General features: G+C 47.5%; 1 protein-coding gene across 1 annotated transcript in view; it reads left to right on the plus strand.

The window, feature by feature from the left end:
* The first annotated feature begins 2,035 nt into the window (after positions 1-2,035).
* The window catches only part of ECHDC2 (enoyl-CoA hydratase domain containing 2), a 32,637-nt gene continuing 8,020 nt past the window's right edge, over positions 2,036-26,652 (plus strand). Inside the window, exons 1-8 of the mRNA XM_033916382.1 lie at positions 2,036-2,215; positions 5,554-5,621; positions 9,275-9,362; positions 12,056-12,142; positions 19,388-19,480; positions 20,067-20,123; positions 20,210-20,397; positions 23,037-23,087. Coding sequence (XP_033772273.1) covers positions 2,095-2,215; positions 5,554-5,621; positions 9,275-9,362; positions 12,056-12,142; positions 19,388-19,480; positions 20,067-20,123; positions 20,210-20,397; positions 23,037-23,087 — 753 coding nt within the window. The 5' untranslated portion in view covers positions 2,036-2,094. The remainder of the gene's footprint in view (positions 2,216-5,553; positions 5,622-9,274; positions 9,363-12,055; positions 12,143-19,387; positions 19,481-20,066; positions 20,124-20,209; positions 20,398-23,036; positions 23,088-26,652) is intronic.

A 26,652-nucleotide genomic window follows, 5' to 3' on the forward strand; every position in this document is an offset into this window, starting at 1 on the left:
ATGGAAGAAAGACACACACGTAGCTCTTCGTCAACAGCTCTCAGTCTCTCTCTGTATTTGGTTTTTATAGCATACAAAAATAGACAAATATACCCTCCATCCTTTTTATTAAACCACAATAGCAGTTTTTAGCGCAGGGAGCTGCGCTGAATGCCCAGCACTGCTCTTGACGCTCATAGGCTCCCTGCGCTAAAAACCACTATTGCGGTTTAGTAAAAGGGGACCATATTGTAAAATATAGACAGCAGATATAAATTCAGAACTGTGCATAGTAAGTGAAGGGAAGTTTTCATCTCTGGGAATTTACCCAGTTAACTATTAAGTTATTTGGGCAAATTCCTTTGAAAACTGTGGTAATACTGCCTCCACTTTGCTAAATTTAAAATAAAATCATTTTTCCTACCTTGTCTGGTGATTTCTGGTTGCACTTTCTTCTTCTGACTGTGCATCCAATCTTTCTTCCCTTCTATCAGCCTGTATGCTTTCTCTCCTCCACACCTCATTCCCTCCCCCAACTTTTTCTTCCTCTCTCCCTGACCTTTCTTTCTTTTTTTCTGTTTCTCTTCTTTCCTTCTGTTTCCCTGCCTGCCCCCTTTCTTTCTTTCTCCCAGCCTCCTGTCCAGCAGTAACTCTCTTCCCTTCCTCCCCTCCCAGCAGCATCTCTCCGTCTCCCTCTCCAGTAGCAGCTGTCCCTTTTTTTTCCTTGCCCAGCAGCTTCCCAGATTCCTTTCCCTCCTCCCCTCCCAGAAGCATCTCTCCTTCTTCTCCTTATCCAGTAGCAGCTGTCCCTTTTTTTCCTTGCCCAGCAGCTTCCCAGATTCCTTTCCCTCCTCCCCTCCCAGAAGCATCTCTCCTTCTTCTCCTTATCCAGTAGCAGCTGTCCCTTTTTTTCCTTGCCCAGCAGCTTCCCAGATTCCTTTCCCTCCTCCCCTCCCAGAAGCATCTCTCCTTCTTCTCCCTCTCCAGTAGCAGCTGTCCTTTTTTTTCCTGGCCCAGCAGCTTCCCAGATTCCTTTCCCTCCTCCCCTCCCAGATGCATCTCTCCTTCTCCTTCTCCCTCTCCAGTAGCAGCTGTCCCTTTTTTTTCCTGGCCCAGCAGCTTCCCAGATTCCTTTCCCTCCTCCCCTCCCAGAAGCATCTCTCCTTCTCCCTTTCCAGTAGCAGCTGTCCCTTTTTTCCCCTGCCCAGCAGCTTCCCAGACTGATAGTGGTTTTCTCCCCTCCCAGCAGCTCTTCTTACTTCCCAGCGCAGCGATTCACGAAGGCAGCCTCGGGTCCTTTGTTGTGTCGCGCCGCCTCTGAGGAAAGAGGAAGTTGCATCATCAGAGGCAGCCGCGACTCAGCAAAAGCCCCGAGGCTGCCTTCGTGAATCGCTGCGCTGGGAAGTAAAGGAGAGCTGCAGAGAGGGGAGAAAGCCACTGTCGGAGGCTCCCCAAGATCTCTCCGGCCCAGCGCACGCTTCCGATGCTGATCTTGCCGGTCCTGCGCGGACCGGCAGGAAGTTCAAATGAGTCAATCTTGCCGGTCCTGCGCTGTGACGAGAAACTTGTGCGCTGCGACCTAATATTTTGTGCGCCAGCGCACGCCAGCGCAGCTTAGAGGGAACACTGCCCCCCTACCCCCAAGAGGACTGGACTCTGATGTCCTCTCAGGTTACATAGTATCCCAACCCCCCCATACCCCCCAAAAACCCCGCCCAGCACCCCACTCCCCCCAACCCCACACCCCCAAATCAGACAGGCGGGATAGAATACTAATATGGTCAATTTAAATGTAATAACTATTTTACTGTGTTATATTATTATGTATTTATTGCATTTCTTCAATAAAATGTTATAAAATAGCTGTTGCACTATTCCTATTGCTTGGAGCTTCAAACACTCGAAAATAGTAATAGTAATAATAAAAGAGTGGGGTGCTTAGGTGTAAGAAACTGAGCCTATTTCTTGCTTCCCTGAAAGCCCAACGATAACGTGCCAGGAAAAAAAAAAAGAAAAGGAAGTGGCCGACGGGCAGCAAAGTTCAGCGACGGAAAGGGCGTGTTGGGTGGGGGCGGCGCGAGCGCTGGAGGGGGAGCCGGGCCGCGCGACGGCAACATGTTGGCGCTGAGGAGACTGTGCCTGGCGCGTGAGCCGCTCGCCGCCGCTGCGCGAGGGGTCACCGCTGGCGCGGGGGACAGCGAGGTCAGGCTCAGCCACCTGCGAGGAGACCACCGGGGTGAGTTTCGCTGCCTTTCCAGCAAAACTTAAATGGTGGAAGTGGAAAAGGAACATGGGCGATGGGTCGGCGAAGAACTAGGAGTAACCGAGCGACTAAGGGCTGACTTTGGTAACAAGCGAACCAGTCCGGTTTCAGGACGACATCCTTAATGAATATGCATGAGACGGATTTGCATATAGTGCTTGCAGATTCATTGAAGAACAGTCTCAAAGTGGACTACTGAGGTTCCCAGGAGGGGGTTTGAGAAGCACATTTCGTTTCAAATGATATTAGTGTCTTAAAGCAGTGTTTTTCAACCTTTTTACACCTATGGACCTAAAAGAATTATTCTGTGGACCTGTGGTTGAAGAACACTGGGCTAAGTCGTGGGCCAGACCCCGCCCATCTCTACCCAAGCTCCACCCCAGACCCCGCCCCCATAATACTATTAATTGCACCTTTCCGGTACCTCATCTGGAAGCCTTCCCTCTGACGTTGCAACGTCAGAGAGAAGGCTTCCGGTTCAGGCGCAGGACGCCCGTAGGAGCCACTGCCCGTGGCTTTGTGCACTGAATCAGTTAGGAAGAGGGAGCTGGCTCGAAGGTAACGCCGCATCAGTCGCACCGTGGACCGGCGGTTGAAGAACACTGTTTTGGGCCCGATGCACATGCTGGCCCTGTGGACCGGCAGGAAATTTCTGTGGACCGGCACTGGTCCATGGACCGGTGGTTGAAGAACACTGTCTTAAAGCGTTCACTAGGAACCAAGAGGGCAGTTTTCATTAGAGTGGGAGAGGGAGTTTGCAGTGAAGACTCATTTTCAAAGCAAAACATTTTTGAGTAAGTTCAGGTAGACATGGCATGGCACAACTGCTCTCAGGCTTTGTGCATCGCTGTGAGTGCAAAATTCCCGTGGTGATTTGAAAATGTAATTATAGCATTTGTTTTTCCTTGAATGATGACCGCCCATTGTTTCTTACACTCCAAGAGTATCTGATGCCCTAGGCCAGGAGTTGGCAACCTTTTTACAGCAAAGAGCCAATTCATTCAAAATGTTTGACTCAAGATTTACAAAGAGCCGCAAGGTGTGGCTTCTCTCCCCTCCAATCCCTTGCAGATCTCTACACCTCTCAACCCTCCATCAACCCATAGCCCTCGCTCCTGCCTCCTCTTGGCTGCCGGGACCTCTCACGGCAGCTCGTGTTACTACAGAAAATGCTGTGAGCAGCTGCGAGAGGTTATGGCAGGTGTTTTAGAAGGCAGCTGTGAGGAGGCAAGAGCGAGAGGGCTGTGCTCCTGTCACAAAGACCCTTGCTGGACCACTAGGTACCTTGGTAGGCCCGGGGGGGGGGGGATCGTGGGGTTGGGAGGGAGATTATAGGGTATGGGCCTGGAGAACTGCAGCCACATGCAAGAAGAGCCGCAGGTTGCCGACCCTTGACCTGGGCCAGGGGTGTCAAAGTCCTTCCTTGAGGGCCACAATCCAGTCAGGTTTTCAGGATTTCCCCAATGAATATGCATGAGATCTATTTGCATGCGCTGCTTTCATAAGAACATAAGCAGTGCCTCCACCGGGTCAGACCATAGGTCCATCCTGCCCGGCAGTCCGCTCCCGCGGCGGCCCAAACAGGTCACGACCTGTCTGAATCACCAGAAGGGGCTCCCTTGCCACCTTGGTTTCTCATTGAAGTCCTATCTTCCCATCGAAGTCCTAACCCTCTGGTCTTGCACATGCACGACCTGGTTGGGTTTCTATACTTATTACCTGGTTAGCTTTCTATACTTGTGTTACATCCCAGCTCCTCCCTCAGTATCCCACGATCCCTTTATCCCTCAGGAATCCGTCCAATCCCTGTTTGAATCCCTGTACCGTACTCTGCCTGATCACTTCCTCCGGTAGCGCATTCCAAGTGTCCACGACCCTTTGGGTGAAAAAAAACTTCCTTGCATTTGTTTTGAACCTATCTCCCTTCAGTTTCTCCGAATGCCCCCTCGTATTTGTTGTCTCCTTCAGTCTGAAGAATCTGTCCCTATCCACCCTCTCTATGCCCCTCATGATCTTGAAGGTCTCTATCATATCTCCCCTGAGCCTCCTTTTTTCCAGAGAGAAGAGACCCAGCCTATCCAACCTCTCGGCGTATGGGCAGTGTTCCAGCCCTTTTACCAGTTTCGTTGCTCTCCTTTGGACTCTCTCAAGTACCGCCATGTCCTTCTTGAGGTGCGGCGACCAATACTGAACGCAGTATTCCAGATGTGGACGCACCATCGCTCGATACAATGGCATGATGACTTCCCGCGTCCTGATTGTTATGCCCCTCTTTATGATGCCCAGCATCCTGTTGGCTTTTTTCGAGGCTGCTGCGCACTGTGCAGATGGCTTCAGTGATGCATCCACCAGCACACCCAAGTCTCTCTCAAGTCTGCTGTCTCCCAACAATGCCCCCCCCCAATTTGTAGTTGAACAACGGGTTCTTTTTCCCTATATGCATGACCTTGCATTTTTCCACGTTAAAGCACATTTGCCATTTGTTTGCCCAGTCTTCCAGCTTGTCCAGGTCCCTTTGCAGGTCCTCACACTCCTCCCTGGACCTAACTCTGCCGCACAGTTTGGTATCGTCTGCAAATTTTATAACCTCGCACTTTGCCTCCTTTTCCAGGTCATTGATAAATATGTTGAAGAGTAACGGCCCCAGCCGTTGCTAATAGACCTCATGCATATTCATGGGGAAATCCTGAAAACCTGACTGGATTATGGCCCTCGAGGAGGGACTTTGACACCCCTGCCCTAGGCAAACCTTAAGCTGCGTGCCATTCCCCCTCTCCCAACCACTACCAAGGGACAGCTCTCAGCTCAAGGCTACAAGACACATTTTGCAGAATATGAACACAGCCCCTTTATCCCACCTCTACCTATAGGTACCAGGTTTATCCAATAACAATTGTTCCACTGAGCCAGTCGATTTAGTGTGTAAAACTCTTTTTTTTTTTTTTTTAATTCGTTATTCATTTTATAATTCACAACAAGTGTACAGTAAATATCAAACAATTAGAAGACAATATAATTTGAAAATCTACCATATCATACAACAAAAAGATATAACCCCCACCCCCTCCCACTTCCATATACAAAAAAAAATATACCACATGAATATAATATCTTATCATTCATATATATTATTAATAGAAATCCAACCCCCCCGATCCACATGTAAGAATTAAAATTGGGAAAAGTGTAAATTATTCATTATAATAATTTAAAAATGGCCCCCACACATCCTTAAATTTATTATAGTAACCTTTTTGAACTGCCAAACTCTTTTTAAAAAATGTCTAACTTATTAATTTTGTTTAATATAGGAATAGCTGAAATCCTTATGAATCGAGTTCATGCCCGAAATTCACTAGGAAAAGTATTTGTTAGTGAGGTAAGCCTAGCTTTTATATTTTATTCACTTCAAAAATATTTATAAAGCTTAGAGCCAGCGAGGCCAAGAATTTTGTTAGGGTGTAATTGAGAGGGTGATGGGACAAAAGCGCGCCGGACAAAGGCGCGTCGACATTACAGAGCAGACAGTTGAGCGCAAGACTCCAGCGCGCTGCCCTAAAAGTTTATTTTAAAGAGCTCTGAGTGTGGGTGTGTGTTGGGGGGGAACTCCCACTTTACTTAATAGTGTTTGCGCTATTGTTCACGCTGCCGTTGGGGGGGGTGTAACCCCCATTTACCTCAAAATGCACCCTAAATAGAACATTCAAGAGTCTTATGGGACACTGCAAGGCCACCCACACATCACATGTACACCCACAGTCTGAAAAAAAGTGGAGAAAAAGCCTCAGTTAAGCTTCATATGGCTAAAAAAAAACTCCACTTATATGTCTTCACTATATCAAAAATAATGGTGAAAAAATGAGGCACAGTAGCACTGTGGGTGTATGTGTGATGTGTGGGTGGCCTTGCAGTGTCCCATAAGACCCTTGAATGTTCTATTTAGGGCGCATTTTGAGGTAAATGGTGATTATTTGTGTCCCTATCCTAAGTTAGTTTGGAGGGGAGTAACCCCCCCCACATTATACAGAAAACTTAACTTTTCCCTTAAAAAATACGGAAAAAGTTAAGTTTCCTTTATAATGGGGGGGGGGGTTTCCAACCCCCTACCCAATGGCAGTGCAAACACTATTAAGTAAACGGGGGGGGGGGGGTTTCCCCCTCACACACCCCCTTGGAACTCTTTAAAATAAACTTTTACGGCAGCGCGCTGGAGTCTTGCACTCAATTGTCTTCTCCGTAATGTCAGCCCGCCTTTGTCCCGCGCGTTTATGGTGAGCCTGTGACTGAGCCTCTCTGTTAAGGCATCCTGAAGAGCTGAACTGTTATGGCCTCATTTCCTTATTTGGTATTTGGGCCTGAGCCACAAAGAAAGTCCTCAGTAAGGTCCTGGGTGCCATACTAATTTATCACAAATGTCTCACAAAAGGTAGAGAAAAAGACTCGGGGCTCCTTTTACTAAGCCGCGTTAGGGCATTAACGCGCGGGAATAGCGCGTGCTAAATTGCCAACGCGCGCTAGACGCGTAGCGCGGGTTTAGCGCGTGCTGAAAACGCTAACGCAGCTTAGTAACAGGAGCCCTCCGTTTCAAGGAGAACAGTCCTTACTAAAAAGGAGGACTGACTCGCATTCAATCATAGGCATAAAAAAAGGCCACAGTTTCGTGCACACATCCACCAAACAGTCATTTTTCATCGATCGTTTATATCAGTGGTCTCAAACTCAAAGCCTTTGCAGGGCCACATTTTGGGATTTGTAGGTACTTGGAGGACCTCAGAAAAAAATAGTTAACGTCTTATTAAAGAAATGACAATTTTGCATGAGGTAAAATTCTATATTTATAAATCTTTCCTGTTGGCTAAGTCGTAATAATAATATTATAATTATAGCTAAAGAGACATGATCAAGAAACGGTTTTATTTTACTTTTGTGATCATGGTAAACATACCGAGGGCCTCAAAATAGGACCTGGCGGGCCGCAAGTTTGAGACCATTGGTTTATATTGTGTCTGTTATGCTTGTTGTGTTAGGTCCTATCCCACGAATAGTGTCTCTAGTAATACGTTATACAGTTCACAGTTTCACTTTGCAAGCTGAAATCTCACTTTGTTCTCTTACATTACATTAGTTTTTTTTATTCCGCCAATACCTTGTGGTTCTAGGTGGATTACAAAAGGATGAGATTCTGGTCATATCCAGAAGATTACAGGGAAGCTGTTGGTTGGAACACCCTGTTGATGGGGTGAGGTTATAGGGCTGTATCAGGAGTTTGTCTTGATATATTTCTTGAATAACCTGGTTTTTATTTCCCTCCTGAAGGTTTTGTAGTTTGGTGCTGAGATTAATAAATTGGAGATGTGGCTGTCTAGTTTCGCTGCTTGCGTGGCGAGTAGTCAGTCTTGTATTTTTTTTTTTTTTTAATGCTGAATGCCTTTGATTGGGGGGGGGGTGAGTGAAGGGTGTCTGAGTTCTCTTTGGTCTGGAAGAGTTGTTCCGAGTTAGGTGAGTGTTCATTCAAACATGCCGCACAACTGTGCTTAACTTTCTGCCGACACACAGATCTTCATCCCGACAGAAAATCCTGTTTTGCAATATACAAACCGCTGCCTCAGAGGAAGACTGGAACCTCAAAAAGAGCTTTACTGGCTCCTATAAACTCTTTCTATGTAAAAAAAAAAATGAACAGCTTTTTTTTTTTTTTTTTAATAATTCTTTATTTTTGATCAGGAACAGAAACTAATAAACAACCATCAAAGCAGTATCACAACATCAGAACGAATACCACCAAATTCAGCTTTCAGAACTATCCCTGTAACCAATGTCTTATCTACAAAACTAAATAAACATTGCACAACTCCCTGATTCTCCCCCCCCCATAAAACCTGATCTCCACACCCAACATCACCAGTGAGAGAAAAGAGACAAACATAAACCCCATAGAAGAGCCATTCCTACCCCCCACTGCCCCATCCCCTTCTATACCCCAGGTCCTCCTTTTCCACTTCCAAATATCTCCTGTACCGGCGCCATCACCAAGATGGCGTCCAGGGTGGACTGCCCCCCTCGTTCTTTCCACACCACTGTTCCCAGGATTTAGTCATGATGTCAAAGGACACGCCCAACTTCCATTAGTTGTGCATCAGCATTTACATCACCACCGCACACCTGGACACACACTGGCTCCCTATGCAAGCACGAATACTATTAAAATTTTATTGTCTACTATTCAAAGCTATGAATGGTAGTGCCCTCACCTATCTGAACGATCGCCTTATCAGGAACAAATCAACCAGGCCAAGGAGGACTCGGACCCCATTTACTTCCCCCCAATCAAAGGCGCACCGCACAAGAAGATGTACGATGGCCTATTAGCAACTCGAGCAGTGAAACTAGACCACCAGCTCTCCAACATGCTGATAACAACGACCGATTGCAAAACCCTCCGAAGGGAAACCAAAACCCTGATATTCAGACAATTTGTCAAGACAAACTAATGCCTTGCCTTAATTATTCCCAATCTAGTAAATTCAGGACTAAGTTCCCAGTCTTATAATTTAATATCTGATCCTGTAACTCTCCTGTTAATGTTCAGCTTACCTCTTTTGTAATCCGCCTAGAACTGCAAGGTATTGGTGGAATAAAAGTCACTAATGTAGTGGTTCTCAACCCTGTCCTAGGGGACCCTCCAACCAGTCGGGTTTTTAAGATATCCCTAATGAATATGCATGAGGGAGATTTGCATACCTGTCAATTCCATTATATGCAAATCTCTCTCATGCATATTCATTAGGGGTATCTTGAAAACCCGACTGGCTGAGGGGTCCCCTAGGACAGGGTTGAGCAGGCACAGGGTGCGAGATTCAGCAAAGAACGCTCTGTACTGAGCGCCTTTTGCTAAATACCATCTTAGCATGGATCTTCCAGCACTTGACTTTGGACGCCATTTACTGAATTCCCCCCCACCCCCATATGACTATGGCATTTGGAAAATTCCAGCTGTCTAGAGCGTCATTGTTTCATCTGTTTTATTGTCAGTTCTCTAAAGCTGTAGAAGAGCTTCGTCATGATACTAACGTCCGGGTTGTAGTGATCAAGAGTGAAGTGAAAGGATTGTTCTGTGCAGGTAAGAGCTAATAAGATTCTGTTAACAAAGAAATAGAAGAAAATGCTTTTGCTGAGTTGTATCGGACATTGAGTGGTGATGATTTTATGTTCAAATGATTTTTATTGTTCCAACAGCAAACAAACAATACAATCAGTAACTTAGTCCAAGAAAGAACAATGCAACATCCCCCCCCCTTCCCAACCCTCCCCACCCCCGGAGTCCAATGCCATGTCAAAAGACTGAGAGTCCGGAATCTTCCTAAATATTTAAGAGTCTACTACGGGCATGTGGAGTGAGATCCTGCCAGAAACATTCCCAGGTCTGGCGAAATCTACGACCCGGACCACGATCCAGGTCTCCCACCAGTCTCCGCTCAAGCGTTGCGTGAATTATCATCAAGGATCTCCATTGAGCATAAGTCGGGGGAGTAGTAGACAGCCAGTTGGTGAGAATAGCTTTCTTCCCCATCAAGAGAACTCTGGCTATGAATGCGGACATTCCTTTGGGTTTAGGCATGGCAATATTGTAAAATCCGAATAATGCTCTCGGTTGCGGAAGCCAACGCCTCCCCCAAAGCAGTGTAACATATTGTCCCAGGTGACTCCAAAACTGGAAAATTTTGGGGCAAGCCCAAAGCATATGACCCAAGGAAGCATGAGCGTGATCACATTTTGGGCACAAGTGAGATGGGGTAATCCCCATTCGAGCTGCTCGCTCTGGCGGGATATAGAGTCTCATAACAATTTTCAATTGCATTTCCCAGTGGGTGATATTAGGAGATACCTTTTGAATATGTTTCAAGACCCGTTGTAGCTGATGAGCCGTAAGTGCACACTGAAGGTCTTCTGCCCACGTTGTCGCCAAGATGTTCAAGTTAGGGCCAGGTTGGCAGTCCCGGACCCCCACAATATGAAAGCGAAGAGGAATTCTCTGTTGCGCAGAAAGGCTAAAAAGTTCCGAAAGTGCCTCTCTATTGTCGAGTGGTGATGATTTTATAATAAAGACCCAATGATCCACAGTGAAAACAATCCACCGATGAAAACAAAAAACTGTGGATACAAATGTTCTGGAGATAATTTATTAAACACTGACATATAAAATCATGAAAATTCAATTAAAAAAGTACAATGATAAAAAAATACTGTGATAAAAATCCAACCGGACCCTACACGGTCCGTGTTTCGGCGAACACGCCTGCCTCAGGGGTCCAATGGTTTGCAACCTCACATATAAAGAATTGGACTGAAAACAATCCGTCTTTAAACGTGTGAGCAAAGAACACTGCAGACAAGCTGAAGTAGCAAAAAAAATGCCCATCTGCAGTAACCATTATCTCTCTCCTTATTGGCTAAGGCTCTTAACATTTGCATCTCCTCTTCCTATAGGCTAAGGCTCTCTACACCTGCATTGTGAGGTCATAGAGCTTTATGGTTATAGAAACATAGAAACATGATGGCAGATAAAGGCCAAATGGCTCATCTAGTCTGACCAACAAATTAAAATGAGGAGATCCGATGATCCACAGTGAAAACAATCCACCGATAAAAACAAAAAACTGTGAATACAGATGTTCTGGAGATAATTTCTTAAACACTGACATATAAAACCATGAAAATTCAATTAAAAAAGTACAATGATAAAAAAATACTGTGATAAAAATCCAACCGGACCCTACACGGTCCGTGTTTCGGTGAACACGCCTGCCTCAGGGGTTTAATGGTTTGCAACCTCACATATAAAGAATTGGACTGAAAACAGTCTATTGTCTTTAAACCTGTGAGCAAAGAACACCGCAGACAAGCTGAAGTAGCAAAAAAATAAAAGATTTCCCTCATGTAAAGCCTAGTCTAACCCCCTCTTCTACGGGTGCTCCCCGTGCTAGCGGATTTAGCACGGGGAGCCGCGCTGAATGGCCCGCGCTGCTCCTGCCGCTCATAGAGTTCTTATGAGCGTTGGGAGCGGTGCGGGTCATTCAGCGCGGTTCCCCGCGCTAAAACTGTTAGCGCAGTTTAGTAGAAGAGGCCCTAAGTGTCCGTTCAGGCTACTCCAGCCGATCTGTGACAGGGTATTGCTGGTACCAAGGAAGCAGCACGGCTAGCGCAGCTCAGTGTCGTGGATTGTGTGTCTGTGTACGAGTGATCTCGGTGACATTGTGTCAGGAGTAGATAGTGGGCAATTAAACAGGCCTTATGGTCTTTATATGCCATTATACAAAATGTTCTGACTTTATCAGAGCCAGCTTAACCATTAGGCAAGATTGGGCAGGATCTTTTGTTCATGCTGCTGCTACCAGCAAGCGTGGTAACCTTTACAGGATCATGAGGGATTGGAGAGGGATGTGATGCCAGATCCACCGGGAGAGAGGCAGCTGCAAAGAGAGAGAGAGATTGAACTGGGGGTGAGGAGAGAAGGGAGATACTCTGGAATGCAAGGGTGGGGGGAGGTTGCACACCACTTAATTTGTCTCAGGGCACCATAATCACTTGAGCTGGCCCAGTCACCCGTTCACCAGTTTTGTTTGTTTTCCCACAGTCCTTTTGAAAAGAGATCACACACATCTGGTCTATTGTCCAAAACCATTTGAAAGTTGGAGCTAAAGAGCTTCACCTTTGACTCCAATAGTTTCTTACGATCACTCAACAGTAGCATAACCTGTTGACCCTCATCCACTGTTCTGTTTGCTGTTGTGCGTCTTTAATTTTTACTTTTAGGAGCTGACTTGAAAGAGCGTGCAAAGATGAGCAACTGGGAAGTGGATGATTTTGTGCAAAAGTTGAGAAGTTTAATGGATAACGTTGGTAAGTGTAGCCATTTGAAAAGAAATAAATGGTATATTTTGCAGTCTTGTTTAAATATTTGCAGTAGAGATGTAGCAAATATGAGCTGGACTGGATTCCGCTGATAACACCCTGATTCTACTGCCAGACTTATCAACCCTCTATTCTGCCCAACAACATCTATTTACAGTCCCAACTTCAAGACAAATTATGCACGAGTACACTCGGAACTCATTTTTACTCTGGTTTTGGCCCTCCTTTATGGAACTCCCTGCCTTCCCATTTGTGCCTCCAGACTTCCTTGCAAAGATTCAAAACCGACCTTAAAACTTTTCTTTTCAACATTACTTTTCTTTAGATTTGAATCTAATTTTCATATATATATATATATATATATATATATATATATATATATATATATATATATTTATTTTTTTTAATTTAATTTCCTTTTCTTTCTCCCTTCTGTGGGGGACCTTGAAACAATTTCAGATACACTCTTTTACCCCTGACTTTCCTGTTCTACCTGTCCTGTCAATTATTGTAGTTCTTATTTTCTTCTCACCCTGCCACATCCATTCTCTCTTTACACTCCTTCATCTCTCTTTCTCAGCTCGGACAATTATTTGTGTGGGATAGCAAGCTTTGAATAAACTTGGATTTAACTTTTAAGTGTCCATATGCATGGGGGGGAGTGCCCGTGCCCTCCCATCCTCCAACAGCTGCTACCCGGATCCTCCCCTTGGCTCTCTCTCACCACCAACCTATGGCTTAGAACTCCCGACAGGTCCTGTGTCACCCTGTCACTCCTCCTGCTTGAATTTTCCATTCCCATGAAAACCCATGCAAGAGGGTTGGGCACAGCAGGGCCGGTCAGAGTGCTAGGCACAAAAAATAGGTTGGCAATGTCCCACCATACTGTTTTCGGAGTCATGGCTTATAGTTTGGTCTACTACTACTATATAGCTCTGATAGGCATATGCAGTGCTGTACGACAACATATTTAAGAGAAGGGCCCTGCTTGTTAGAGCTTACAATCTAAATCTGACATGTCCTCGTTTGTCTATTGCGGAGCCATTCAGAAAATGTGATCCATCACCATAATTCATCATTGGTCCAACCACGTATCTCATTTTCTTAAATTACATGCTAAATATTCATTCTTTAGCACTCTCCAGACCAGTAGAGGTTAACTTTACGAATGGGTATATATCTAATCATGACCAGCAGGTGGAGACTGAAAACAAAACTTTGGGACAGTATATCCTAGCCCCTCCTCTCTATTTCCCTCAGTCTTCTTTCAGTCTCCAGCAGGTGTTGAGTGATCTGTACCCATCTCCCTTGGTAGGGCTGTTGGAATTTGTTTAGGGGGTTTATTGTCCCTGTTTTTAGCCGGACGGAGCTTGGGCGGACTCTGTTTGGGGGTTCGTCCGACCTCGGGGGTGTTAAACCCGGCGGGTCACGAGCGGGGTCCCTCCCCCCACTTCCTCCACCTCCCCACATTTTTTTAGAGGAGCCTCAGCAGTAAGCCTTGCCCCCTAAGTCAAGCAAGGCATATTGCTTCGAGAGCCTGTGGAGTCTGTTCTGTAAAAAAAAAAAAAAAAAAAATCCTGAGGTAGTGCTGGTCTGAAGGGTTGTTTCCCTTTAAGAAATCTGTATTTTACTGTATTTTTTCATGTAACCGGCACTTTTTTATAGCTAGGTCGCGTATGGAGCAATTGTGCCCTTCTCCGGGGGAGTAGGACACAATTTAGTCCAGCCGCGAGGCACTCGCGGCCGGCCTGAACTCGGCGGTTTGGGTCGGTGAGGTGGTGGAGCTCCGTCGGCAGCGGCTGCAGGCGCCCAGAGCTCCCCGCCGATGGTGCCTCGCGAGTCGGCTTGGAGCAGTGGGGAAGCCCGGTCTTCCACAACCGCCCACGGAGGGATTCCCCGAAGGATTCCCTCTCAGCTGATTTTTTGACAGCTGATGCCGGCTTGCCTGCTTTAGCGGCTGAGACTATTCAGGTTTCTCAGCCGCTTCAGGCTATGGAGGGAGCTTTTTTGGCGGGAAAACCGCCATCTTCTCTGTCTGGCCCCTCCATTTTGTCTTCCACCTCAGGTGACCTTCCCCCTGTTTTGACTATGCAGGGGCAAGGTTCTGCTGGGTCCCCTGCTGTGGCAGGGAGTCCCTTGGGACCCTCGGGGGGTTTTTCTCCTGAATTTTTCTTTTCTTTATGCTGAGCCTATTTTCAGGCGGCTGGGGGTCCCGGTTGCGCCCAGGGGGTTTCGGGGGGTGGGTTTTCCTCCGCGCTCCCTGCGGCTTTGCCTCTTTCGTCTGGCGTGACGTCCCCTCCGCCGCCTCCCTTGTCCAAGCGTCCGCGGGTGTCGTGGGACGAGAATTTGTGGTCGGAGGAACGGGTCGGTCTGGAGGAGGACCTGGACCCTTCTGAGGAGTTCCAGGACTCTCTGGAGGGGACGGAAGCTGGCGGCGGGTTGTCGGATTTCCCGTTCTCCAGTGACGAGGCGTCCGTGGTGCGCCTTTTTCAGAAAGATGAGCTGCCTGACCTTATTCAGCAGGTTTCTTCGGTTTTGCGTTTTGAGGACGCGCCGCCGGAGACTCCGCGTGTGGGGGACCCCCTGTTACGGGGGATCCGTTCCGTTTCCCGCTCTTTTCCTATGCATCAGGATATTCGGGATATTATTCTGGAGCAGTGGAAAACGCCGGAGACGCCGTTTCGGCTGGCGCGCAGCATGGCTCGCCTGTATCCCATTCCGGAAGGGGATCGGGCTACGTTAGCTTCGCCAGTCGTGGATGCGGTGGTCTCGGCAATTTCCAAGCGGCATACCGTGCCTGTTGAGGGCGGTTCTGCCTTGCGGGACTCTGAGGAGCGCAAATTGGAGAGCATCCTTAAGCAAAATTTTCAGGTCTCTGCCTTTGGGGTCCAGGCGGCTATTTGTGGGGGACTGGTCGCTCGCGCCGTGTTTCGGTGGGCGGAGCGGATCTTGGATCGAGAGTCTGACGACTGGTCTCTGGTGGATCAGGAGGTAGCGAAGATTGAGATGGCGGCCTCATTCCTCTCAGATGCTCTATATGACTTGGTGCGGATCTCGGCTAAGTCTATGGCTTTTGGCGTGGCCGCAAGGCGTGTGTTGTGGCTGCGCGCTTGGGCGGCGGATGCTGCGTCCAAAGCTAAGCTTACTAAATTTCCCTTTCGGGGGTCGTTTTTGTTTGGAGAGGACTTGGATAAGTTGATTCAGACTTTGTCGGACTCGAAAGTTCCCCGTCTGCCGGAGGACCGTGCCCGCCCGGCGTCTCGGGGGGGTGCGGCCCGGGGGCGTTTGCGGGACTTTCGCAAGTATCGCCCTGGGCGTGGGGCTGCTTCTTTCCAGTCTCCGGGATTTTCCCGGGGTCGGTTCTTCCAGCGCATGCAGCCCTTTCGGGGGGCCCGTCGGGGGGCAGGGAATCCCTCCGCCGGTTCCCCCGCTTCCCGTCCTGCACAATGACGCCTTGCCGGCGCCCCCTTTGGTTCCGGTGGGGGCCCGGCTGCGCGAATTTTTCCCCAAATGGGCCGAGATCACGTCCGATCAGTGGGTCCTGGAGATGGTGCGGGACGGTTATGCCCTGGAGTTCGCCCGCTCTCTGCCGGATTTTTTCCTCGCTTCTCCATGTCAGACTCCGGGGAAGACGCAGGCTTTTCGCCAGACCCTTCAGCGCTTGCTAGATCTCAGGGCAGTTGTTCCGGTTCCCCCTCCGGAGTGGGGCACGGGCAGGTACTCCATTTACTTTGTGGTGCCCAAGAAGGAGGGGACCTTTCGGCCCATCCTCGATTTGAAAGGGGTCAACAGGGCTCTCAAGATTCCCTCTTTCCGTATGGAAACTCTGCGGTCGGTCATTCTGGCGGTTCAGCCGGGGGAGTTTCTCACTTCTCTCGATCTGACGGAGGCCTACTTGCATGTTCCCATTCGGGCCTCTCATCAGCGTTTCCTGCGCTTTGCGATCTTGGGTCGGCACTTTCAGTTCTGTGCGCTTCCCTTTGGGCTGGCCACGGCTCCTCGGACGTTCACCAAGGTGATGGTGGTCGTCGCGGCAGCCTTGCGGTCGGAGGGCATCCTGGTACACCCCTACCTGGACGACTGGTTATTTCGGGCAAAGTCGTTGCAGGAAAGCTCCCGGGTTACTGCTCGGGTGGTGGAGTTTCTCCGGTCGCTGGGCTGGGTGGTCAACCTTTCCAAGAGTCGGTTGGTCCCGGCTCAGCGTCTGGAGTACCTAGGGGTGCTGTTCGACACCTCCTTGGGGAAGGTCTTCCTCCCAGAGGGCCGGGTGAGCAAATTGCAATCTCAGATTCGCCTGCTTTTGGCGTCCCGGTGTCCTCGGGCGCGAGATTTCCTCCAGGTCTTGGGGTCGATGGCGGCGTCCCTGGACGTGGTGAGGTGGGCGCGGGCCCACATGCGTCCTCTCCAGTATGCTCTGCTCCGGAGGTGGTCTCCCCAGAGGCACGGGATGGATGTTCCGGTCCCCCTGCGAGGCTTGGCGCGCTGCAGTCTGCGTTGGTGGCTCCAGACCCCTCACCTAGTTCAGGGGGTGGGTCTGGATCTCCCGCAGTGGATGGTGCTCCTGACGGATGCGAGTCTCCTGGGTTGGGGGGCTCAGTGTTTGGGTCACTCAGCTCAGGGCACCTGGTCCGCGGAGGAGGCCGCCTGGTCGATCAACGTGTTGGAGACCAGAGCGGTCCGTCTGGCGCTGTTGGTTTTCCACTCCCTGTTGCTGGGCAAGTCGGTCAGAGTGCTGTCGGACAATGCCACGGCGGTGGCTTAGGTCAATCGTCAGGGGGGCACCAAGAGCACTCAGGTGGCGCAGGAGGCGGCTCTGCTCATGGTTTGGGCGGAATCCCATCTGCTGGACCTCTCGGCCTCTCATATAGCCGGAGTAGAAAATGTTCAGGCAGACTTCCTCAGTCGTCACTTTCTAGATCCAGGAGAGTGGAGTCTCGGCGCCGAGGCGTTTCAGTTGATAGTGCAGGCTTGGGGGCAGCCCCTGATGGACCTGATGGCCACGGGTGGCAACGCCAAAGTGCCCCGCTTCTTCAGTCGTCGCAGGGACGGTCTGGCCGAGGATCTGGATGCTCTGGTCCAGCAGTGGCCAACGGAGGGGCTGTTGTATGTGTTCCCTCCTTGGCCGCTGGTGGGCAGAGTGCTTCTTCGCATTGTTCACCATCCGGGTTTGGTGGTGCTGGTGGCGCCGGATTGGCCTCGCCGTCCGTGGTATGCGGATCTGGTGAGGCACCTGGTAGCGGATCCTCTTCCTCTGCCTCTCTCGGACGACCTTCTGATGCAGGGTCCCATTCCCATGTTCGACCCGTCTCCCTTCTGTCTTACGGCGTGGCTCTTGAAAGGGGTCGCCTTAGCAAGAAGGGATATTCAGACAAGGTGATCTCTACACTGTTGGGGTCCCGGAGGCTTTCTACCTCTCGGGCTTATGTGCGGGTTTGGCGTCTCTTTGAGGAATGGTGTCGGGCGCGGGGAGTGACCTCTTTTCGCGCTTCTCTGCCTAACATTCTGGAGTTCTTGCAGGATGGTCTGGATAGAGGCCTGGCTTGGTCTTCTCTCCGGGTTCATATTGCGGCCCTGTCGGCCTTTCGAGGGTTGGTGTCAGGTCAGCGTTTATCGGCTCTTCCTGATGTGATTCGGTTTTTGCGGGCGGCCAAGTTGCTTAGGCCTCCCCTACGGCCCTCGGTTCCCTCTTGGGATCTTAATCTGGTTCTCTCTGTTTTGGTGCGTCCGCCTTTCGAGCCCTTGGACGACTGTTCTTTGAAGGACCTTACTTTGAAGGCGGTCTTTTTGGTGGCCATTACTTCTGCTAGGCGTGTTTCTGAGCTGCAGGCTTTCTCTTGTAGGGCTCCCTTCTTGGAGTTTTCTAGGGAGCGGGTCGTCTTGCGGCCTGTTCCTTCCTTTCTGCCGAAGGTTGTTTCTCCTTTTCATGTCAATCAATCGGTGGTTCTCCCGGTCTTGGGTGGTCGGGAGGGCTCTTCTGAGCAACGGCAGCTGCGCAAGTTGGATGTCGGTCGGGTCCTTCGCTCTTATGTGCAGCGGACCCAGGAATTCCGGAAGTCCGATCATCTCTTTGTCCTCCTGGCGGGTCCTCGTCGGGGAGCGGGCGCTTCTAAGGCTACTATTGCGCGCTGGATCAAGGAGACGATTGCTTCCGCTTATCTTCTGAAACAGCAGCCTGTTCCGGAGTTTCTCAAGGCTCATTCCACTCGGGGTCAGGCGGCTTCTTGGGCTGAGTCGTCGCTCGTGCCTCCAGTGGATATTTGTAAGGCTGCGGTTTGGTCCTCCTTGCATTCCTTTGTTCGTCATTATCGGGTTGATGTGCAGGCGCGTCGGGACGCAGTGTTCGGTGAGCGTGTACTGGTATCGGCCCTTCGGGGGTCCCGCCCGTGAGAGGGACTGCTTTGGTACGTCCCATTCGTAAAGTTAACCTCTACTGGTCTGGAGAGTGCTAAAGAAGGAGAAATTAGGTTCTTACCTGCTAATTTACTTTCTTTTAGCTTCTCCAGACCAGTAGAGGTCCCCACCCTGTCTGTTGTTGTTGTTGTTGGGGCTGTTGCGCGGGCAGTTTTTGTTTTTTGCTGCGGGTTCTAGTATTTTTCTAGGGCCGGGGAGAATTGAAGAACAGCGGCTGTGGCTCGGCTGGCTTAGCTGGCGAGCTGTGGGGACATTCTTCCTTCGGGAATTTCTCCTCTGCATTTTCCAACAGCATTTTGGGTATGTTATTTGTTACTCCTTTTGGAGTATTGTTTTTTTCTCTCTGTTGTTTTCCAGTTCTTGGTTCTGCTTGGCTATTCGGCAGACTGAGGGAAATAGAGAGGAGGGGCTAGGATATACTGTCCCAAAGTTTTGTTTTCAGTCTCCACCTGCTGGTCATGATTAGATATATACCCATTCGTAAAGTTAACCTCTACTGGTCTGGAGAAGCTAAAAGAAAGTAAATTAGCAGGTAAGAACCTAATTTCTCCTTTTTTGTTGTTGTCTTTTCTTTTGTCATTGAAAAAAATCACATAAATCACTTGTCTAAATAAGTAAGCACTTGTCTAGGAAAGTTCAACCTGATATGGTTCATGTTTCATCAAAAATGCTTTAGGGAGCTTGTAGAGTATCTTACCTGGGCACTTTCCACAAAAATTAAATAGTAAAAAAACAGATTGGAACTTGAAAAAAAAAAAGCATAATTGGTAAAATAATTTACTGCTATAGTCCTTAACTTTGAAATGTGTTTCCCTTCACCAGCTGCTCTGCCGGTTCCCACCATTGCTGCACTCGATGGCTATGCCTTAGGCGGTGGCCTGGAATTGGCATTAGCCTGTGATCTTCGAGTAGCAGGTACGTTCAGAGCACACCCAGCATATTATCTATGGAGCAGTTCCTGGCCCTCAAAGAATGAATCTCCATAAGTTTGGTGTTTTTTTTTTTTATAACTTGAAAATTTTTTAAATTAAGAAATGACACAGCATTTTGTTTTATTCTATGTTTTATTTTAGGTTGTTATTTTACAATAGACATAGTTCTCATTAAGTTGTGATAATGTGTGTATAATAATAATTATTATTGTATTGTACATATTGTTATTAAGATCAAAAAATAATAAAAAAAAAAAAAAAAAGAGAAATGACACAGCAAACAAGCATAAACAACAGTGCAATAACCCACAGGACAGATGCACAGGGATTCTTCAGTGGACCCATCACACATACAACGAGTAAAAACAAAACAGTATGTTCCTCCTCTATCTCCTTCTCCTTCACAAGCTTAACAAAGAAGAATCTCCATAAGTTTTAAACTCTAAAATTAACAGAGGAACTGTGAGTGTTTTTGTCCAACTGTACAAGGGCTGCCCGCCCTTAAGTTTGGCTGTTTGTGCTGTGAGTTTCTTGAAATGTCTGACTCTTTAATTTGTCCTCTCACTTAGCTTCTACTGCTAAAATGGGCCTTATTGAGACCACCAGAGGGCTTCTTCCCGGTGCAGGTAATATAATTCCATTAGAGCCACCCAGTGGAGCTTATGTTCTCAGGATAACACAGTTTGCTTATAGGGTTTCTTTCTGCCTGCAGGAGGGAGTCAGCGCCTGCCCCGCGCTGTAGGGCTTGCCGTTGCCAAAGAACTCATTTTCACCGGTAAACAAATTGATGGTGAACAAGCGGTCACAATAGGACTGGTGAACCATTCGGTGCCGCAGAATGACAAGGGGGATGCGGCCTACCAAAGAGCACTAGCTCTGGCCCAAGAGATCCTCCCTCAGGTAAGTGCTGCCTTCCACAGGCTCTGTCATCTGCCTCGGAATTCAGTGGTTCGCGATACTGTTCTGGTGATCCATAAGAAGTCCTCAATATTAATCCAGCAGCTACTGGGCTCAGACCTCGATTAGTTGGAGGGAATCTGTTGTAGAAATTGATATATGATTTATGATTTGCAATTTAAAAAAAAAAAAAAAAATCAATTGCTGCAGTCAACTCTCAGGAAGTTTTCTGGCTCATCAGACTAGGCTGAAACCTTAAAACATTTGAGTCGATATTCAACTGCAGCAGTTATACATTTTTGGCCTGATTCTGTATAGAGTGCCAATATTGGCGGCCACCTAAGAAGTAGAGAATGACACAGGGACAAATTTGTCCCCATCCCCAAGGGAACTCAATTTCCCCATCCTGTCCCTGTGAGTTTTGTCGCTGTCCCTGTCCCTGTCTCATTCGTATAAGCTCTGCCTTAACCACACAAGCCTCAAACACTTATGATTTTCAGATGAGGACGGAGCTTAGGCATTGGTGGAATGAGGCATTACGACATCACAATCTGAGCTCTAGAATGTTGCTACTTAGGATTTTCAAGTGTTTGAGGCTTGCGCAGATGAGGACAGAGCTTAGGCATTGGTGGAATGAGGCATTATGACATCACAATCTGAGCTCTAGAATGTTGCTACTTAGGATTTTAAAGTGTTTGAGGCTTGTGCAGATGAGGACAGAGCTTAGGCATTGGTGGAATGAGGCATTACGACATCACAATCTGAGCTCTAGAATGTTGCTACTTAGGATTTTAAAGTGTCTGAGGCTTGTGCAGATGAGGACGGAGCTTAGGCATTGGTGGAATGAGGCATTATGACATCACACTCTGAGCTCTAGAATGTTGCTACTTAGGATTTTCAAGTGTTTGAGGCTTGTGCAGATGAGGACGGAGCTTGCCGGAATGGGGCAGGGACAGGAAAATAACTTGCGGGAATGGGGCGGGAAAATTAGTTTCCGTGGGGAGCAGGGAAAAATTTGTCTCCATGTCATTCTCTACTAAGAAGCAGCTGCTGATCACATGTCAATCACACATTGGCATCCTATTCAGAAATGTGTTTACACTCCAACACAGACGCTTTAAATGTAGGCCAGCATTTAGCAGGCCTACATTTTAAAGCGTCTGTCTCGTGTCTTAAGAAGACACATACCGACGCTTAAGCCTGCCCAAGGCTACTTCCAGCCGAAACCAAGCCCCACCTTGAGCATACTTAAGCATGGATACATGTCTCCTTAGATGCGCCACAGAGGCCTACAATGAAGGCGTCCTGGCTCGGACACTTTATTATTATTTTTTTAAAAATATGCGTTCTGATTGGCTGTCAGATGGCGGTTGAGCGCCTACCGCCACCTGCAATTAGGACGTGCATTTCGAGAATTGTGTTGATACCAGCCGGCATTACTCATCTGGTTTCCGGTGATAGACTGATACCAGCAAAGTAAACGGGACAAAGCTGAGATAAAAAGTGGCCTTAGCGCACCCTTATGCAGGTCTTTCCTGCACGCTAAGGCCATTTTCACTGCAACCATAAAATGACCACGCACCAATGTTGCTATTAGCGTGCAGCCATTTAAAAAAACAACAACTGCATGACCACTTACTGCCACCCATGTTGATGTAGATTGTCTAATTGGTTAGTGCAGGAACGCTTACTCTCTGCCCATGACATGCCCCTCAAAAAAATAAAAAAAAATTGAAATGTTTTTTAGCACGGGGTTAGCCTCACACATTTTGGAGTTACCGCAGGATGCCTGAACCTGTCCTGCAGTGCTCCAGTTTTAAAGCTGATCTGCTTCAAAGAAAATATAGTTCGCATTTCAGAAATTAATAATTCACTTAGAACAGTGGTCTCAAACTCAAACCCTTTGCAGGGTCACATTTTGGATTTGTAGGTACTTAGAGGACCGCAAAAAATATAGTTAATGTTTTATTAAAGAAATGACAATTTTGCATCATTAGCATTTGTTAAAGGGAAAACCATAGGTGGTACAGGGGTATGCCTTTCCCCTGAGCTTAATGAGGCATCAGTCCAAACTTGTTAAAAGGGGAGGAGATATCCTTATTCAACAAGTGAAAATGTCTCTTTGTGGGGCTAGAGGCCAACGATGTACTTATTGGTTGTCTAAGTTTGGCCTTTTGCTTCCCCATCACAGATAAATTAAACAGTGATGTGGAAATTACAATTCTGAGCAGTATGTCCTGCTCACTGGGGCTCCAAAGGGGCTTGGTGTGTCCCCCTTTGGCCGCACCCTGTGGCCATGCAGCAGGAGTCTGCCACACTTTGTACCTCGTTGGCCCACTCTGATGCTATCAGCAGGCTGATGCTGGAATCAAGGGGGGAGCATGTTGATGGATGAAACACACATCTCCAGGTCTGTTCAGCTCCTCCACATTTCTCCCCTTCCCATTTATTTAATATTTTATTAATATTTATAAACCACTGTGATCCACATTTGTGATAACATGGTAAAGGCCAAATCACAATCAACATTTTTTTGGCATAAAAATGTACCCTACCCTCTACCCAAACTCTAAACAAATGTTATTAAACATAAACCATACATTCAGGCTCTCAGTTGTGGTTTTTCTTTTTTTTTTTTTAAGGCTCCAGTGGCAGTGAAAATGGCAAAACTGGCCATAAACAGAGGCACACAGGTAAATGTTTAAGTAATTCAGATATTAGTTTAGTAATGAAAACTTTGGATGAAATTGTGAAGTAGAGATTTGCTTTGTTCAGTTTTTATTATTTTCAGGTATTTTTTTAAATCCATTTCATGAGGCTTCAGTGCCTAGAAGTCCCAATTTGAGGCTGCTCTACCTGGGAGAGGAAGTAGATTCCGCATAGGCGGTCTGCTGCTCACAGGGCAACCCCCAGGTGTACCTACTAAGCCAGCCTACTTAGTACATTTTGGATGCTTGGGGACCATTTCCGTGTTTGAGTCCCTTTGGGCTTCAGAGGCTGGCTGCATTCCCCCCCCCCCTCCCATTGCAGCGTGAGGATCTGTGAGGGTTGAGATCTCAGTCAGGTCTGGTCCGAATGGCAGCCCAAAGATCTTCAATTTTGGACGCACTTGGAAAGGATTTGAGGCAGAACATTTTCTCCCTTCAATCAGGCTGCAGGAAAGCTGACAAGGCAGGCCCCAGCACAGCACAGTGAGTACAGCAGGGTGAGGCGTGGGGGCGAAAGCTTTGATTTTTGAGGGTTTTTGAAGCTAGAATCAGGGTCTCCCACTTCCAAAATTCCTTTCCCCGAGTTTTTTAAACTTCAGGGAAGCCCTCATGGGCCATTTTTGGCAAGAATTTGCTGGCAGTGGCCATCTTAGATTTTAATCTATCTTTTTTTCTAAAGCCTCTATCTGCCTCAAAACCCCTTGATTTTTCTCAAAATCGATTGGGATGGACTCCTCAGGCTGTTCTACCCACATATCATGCCAGCTTTGAGCTGGATTGTTGGCTGAGAAGTGACCAGCACGCAAGGTGTAGTAGCCTTGGGCTTAGCCTCCTTGGAGACTTCTAGAGCTGGGGATCCGGGTGGCAGCAAAGAAATCCCTCCCAGAGACCCCGAACTGTGAGTCCACAAAACGTAAATGCATGGAAGTGGCGAGGCCCAAGAGAAGCCAGTTTGAGATCCTGTTCAGGATTGATTTTACCCTGGATTTTGTTATTCTCTTGTGGAAAACCTTTCTGACGGGGCCGGGAAGCTCTCCGCTGCCTGTGAGCACACCAGCTTTGGTCCAGGGAAAAATTCCGCTCCAGGAGACTTCCTTGCCACTAAGGAACCTGACGCCCAGTCTGAGTGACCAGGCAGACCAGGACTGGGAGTTTTGGAGATAGAACTCTATGCCTTTACTGTCCCAGAGTGCGATTTCTTGCTTGGAGCACTCAGGTTCCCTTTAAGGGACCGGAGATCAGGAGGCAATAGTCCGCTCAACCAGGGGGATGTCCCCTTGATGTGGCAGCTTTTTAAGTCAGTTACCATGCCTCACATTATCAGGGAATTAAAGCTGGAACATGTATTAGTCAGTCTGTAAATCTATTTGTCTAATCCATTATTCTAGATTTTAAATTGTATGTCTAAATACAATGGTACCTTGGATTACGAGCATAATCCGTTCCAGGAGCATGCTCGTAATCCAAAATGCTCGTTTATCAAAGCTCCCCATAGACAATATCAAAGTTCCCCATAGACAATAGTGGCAACAGCAACGATTGGTTCCAGAACCCGGGGTATGTAACTGTCGGGGCCGGGTGCTGCAGCGCCTTCTCCTCCGTCCGCCTCCTCCGTCTGTCATGAAGAACAATCCCACAGTGCCGCTTCGGGGGGGATGCCTTTAATGTGCCAGCCGCCGGAGAACCCGCAGTGCCACTTCAGAGGGATGCTTCCTCCATCCGCCGGCCAGCCCTCCTCGTCGGATGCCCCTTGCATGTTGGAGAGCCCCCACGCAGCCGAGCGTTGCCCCACCCACACGCCGCGCACGACACGCACAATGCCGATGATTGACGCTGTGCGCGTCACATGCAATGCGCAGGGGGAACGGCACCTGGCTGCGCAGGCCCAGACAGAGGTCCTCCAACCTGCAGAAGGCACCCGACATGGAAGGCTGGCCAGAAGACGGAAGAGGAATCCCCCGAAGCGGTGCTGTAAGTGCTCGTTTATCGGGGCAGTGCTTGGGGTGCGCACCTGCCACACTAGATTATGGCACAGTCTTGTGGCAGAGGAGGACGTATGCCCCCAGCTGTTGCTGGAGGGGGTAGATTATGTGGTGGATACTCTTTATGACATCATCTGAGTAATTTTTTTAGTTCCAATCTATTTTATTGAAAATCAACATTTACAATAGAAAAAGAAACATTCAGTATACAACAACAGTTCACAAAAGGTTGTGATGCAATGTAGAGCTAATAGATTATAAAATAAATAAATAAAATTGAAAGCACTTATAACGTGAGCAAGTAACTGTCAATGGGGGTCCACAAAGATTGAACGGACAATTTCTGATGATAATGTAATTTTTCTGCTGCATGCTGTTCAAATCGCTTGTATAAGCATAGGGAATTCCACCAGAAGGTAAAGTTCAATCTAGACGCTGATTTCCAATTCTGAAGAACCTGTTGGATGCCTATTGAGATCATGATATCAATCAATTTGTTTTCACATGTACAAAGTTTAAAGCATGGATGTAAAGAGCGTAATATGATAATGTCAAAAGAAAGATCAGCAGTACAAGCAGTTATCTCACAAATACAGGACCAAATTTGGACCCAAAATGGTTGAATCTTAGGACAGGAGAAAAGCATATGTTTAAGCGTTCCTTGAGATGTATTACAATGCCAGCAAATATCTTCAGAAGAGAGATTTGCTTTTTTCTTTTTATATGGAGTCCAAACTGCTCTCCACATTACAAACAGTAGAGATTGAGACATACTAGCTGATAACAAGGGTCTGTTAGTTTTGGACCATAATTGACACCAATCTTTGTCTGGCAGATGCCAATTGAGATCATTAGACCATCTAGAAACTATATCTGAAGAGGGGGTATAACATGATTCTCTTAATTTCTTATAATAAAATGACATAGCCTTACCCATAGCTATGGTCTGAGTACTCCAAGAGGATAGGCATGCAAAGTCAGAGAAGTGTAAAGTAGAAAGGAGAGAAGTGAGAATTAACCATTGTTTTCTCTTAGACGCTAGCGTCGGGAAATGAGCACTGAACTTAGAAAAGGATAATAACTCGGATCCATCAAATAGAGATCGAACCTGCCAAACACCAGCAGCTCTCCATGTCTTCCAGTTGAAACATCGTTTGTTATGTTTCAAGGAGGCATTATTCCAAAGTGTCATATCTTTGTGAGAAAAAATTGAATTAACCGCTATTTTATCCAACGCACGTATCGCAGTAAGTGTCGCTGTAAAAAGAGGGAATTGTCTAAGATGTTTGGGTAATGACATGGTAGGAAGGGCCTGTAAAGGTACAGGATTGCATATAGAGGATTCTAGAGTGAACCAAGAAGGAACGTTAGTTGAGTCTTCTAAAGCATTATAAGACAGCCAATAGGAGCCATATTTCGCTAAAAAAGCCAAATGGTAATTTTGAAAATCGGAAAAATTAACACCCCCATGAAATTTAGAAGCCTTTAATTTATTGAGTGCTATTTTAGGTCTTTTATGTTGCCAAATAAAAGAATTTAATTGTTTATCTATCCATTTATAAAACTGT

The sequence above is a fragment of the Geotrypetes seraphini genome, chromosome 12, assembly GCF_902459505.1.
Source record: "Geotrypetes seraphini chromosome 12, aGeoSer1.1, whole genome shotgun sequence".
Classification (NCBI taxonomy): Eukaryota; Metazoa; Chordata; class Amphibia; order Gymnophiona; family Dermophiidae; genus Geotrypetes; species Geotrypetes seraphini.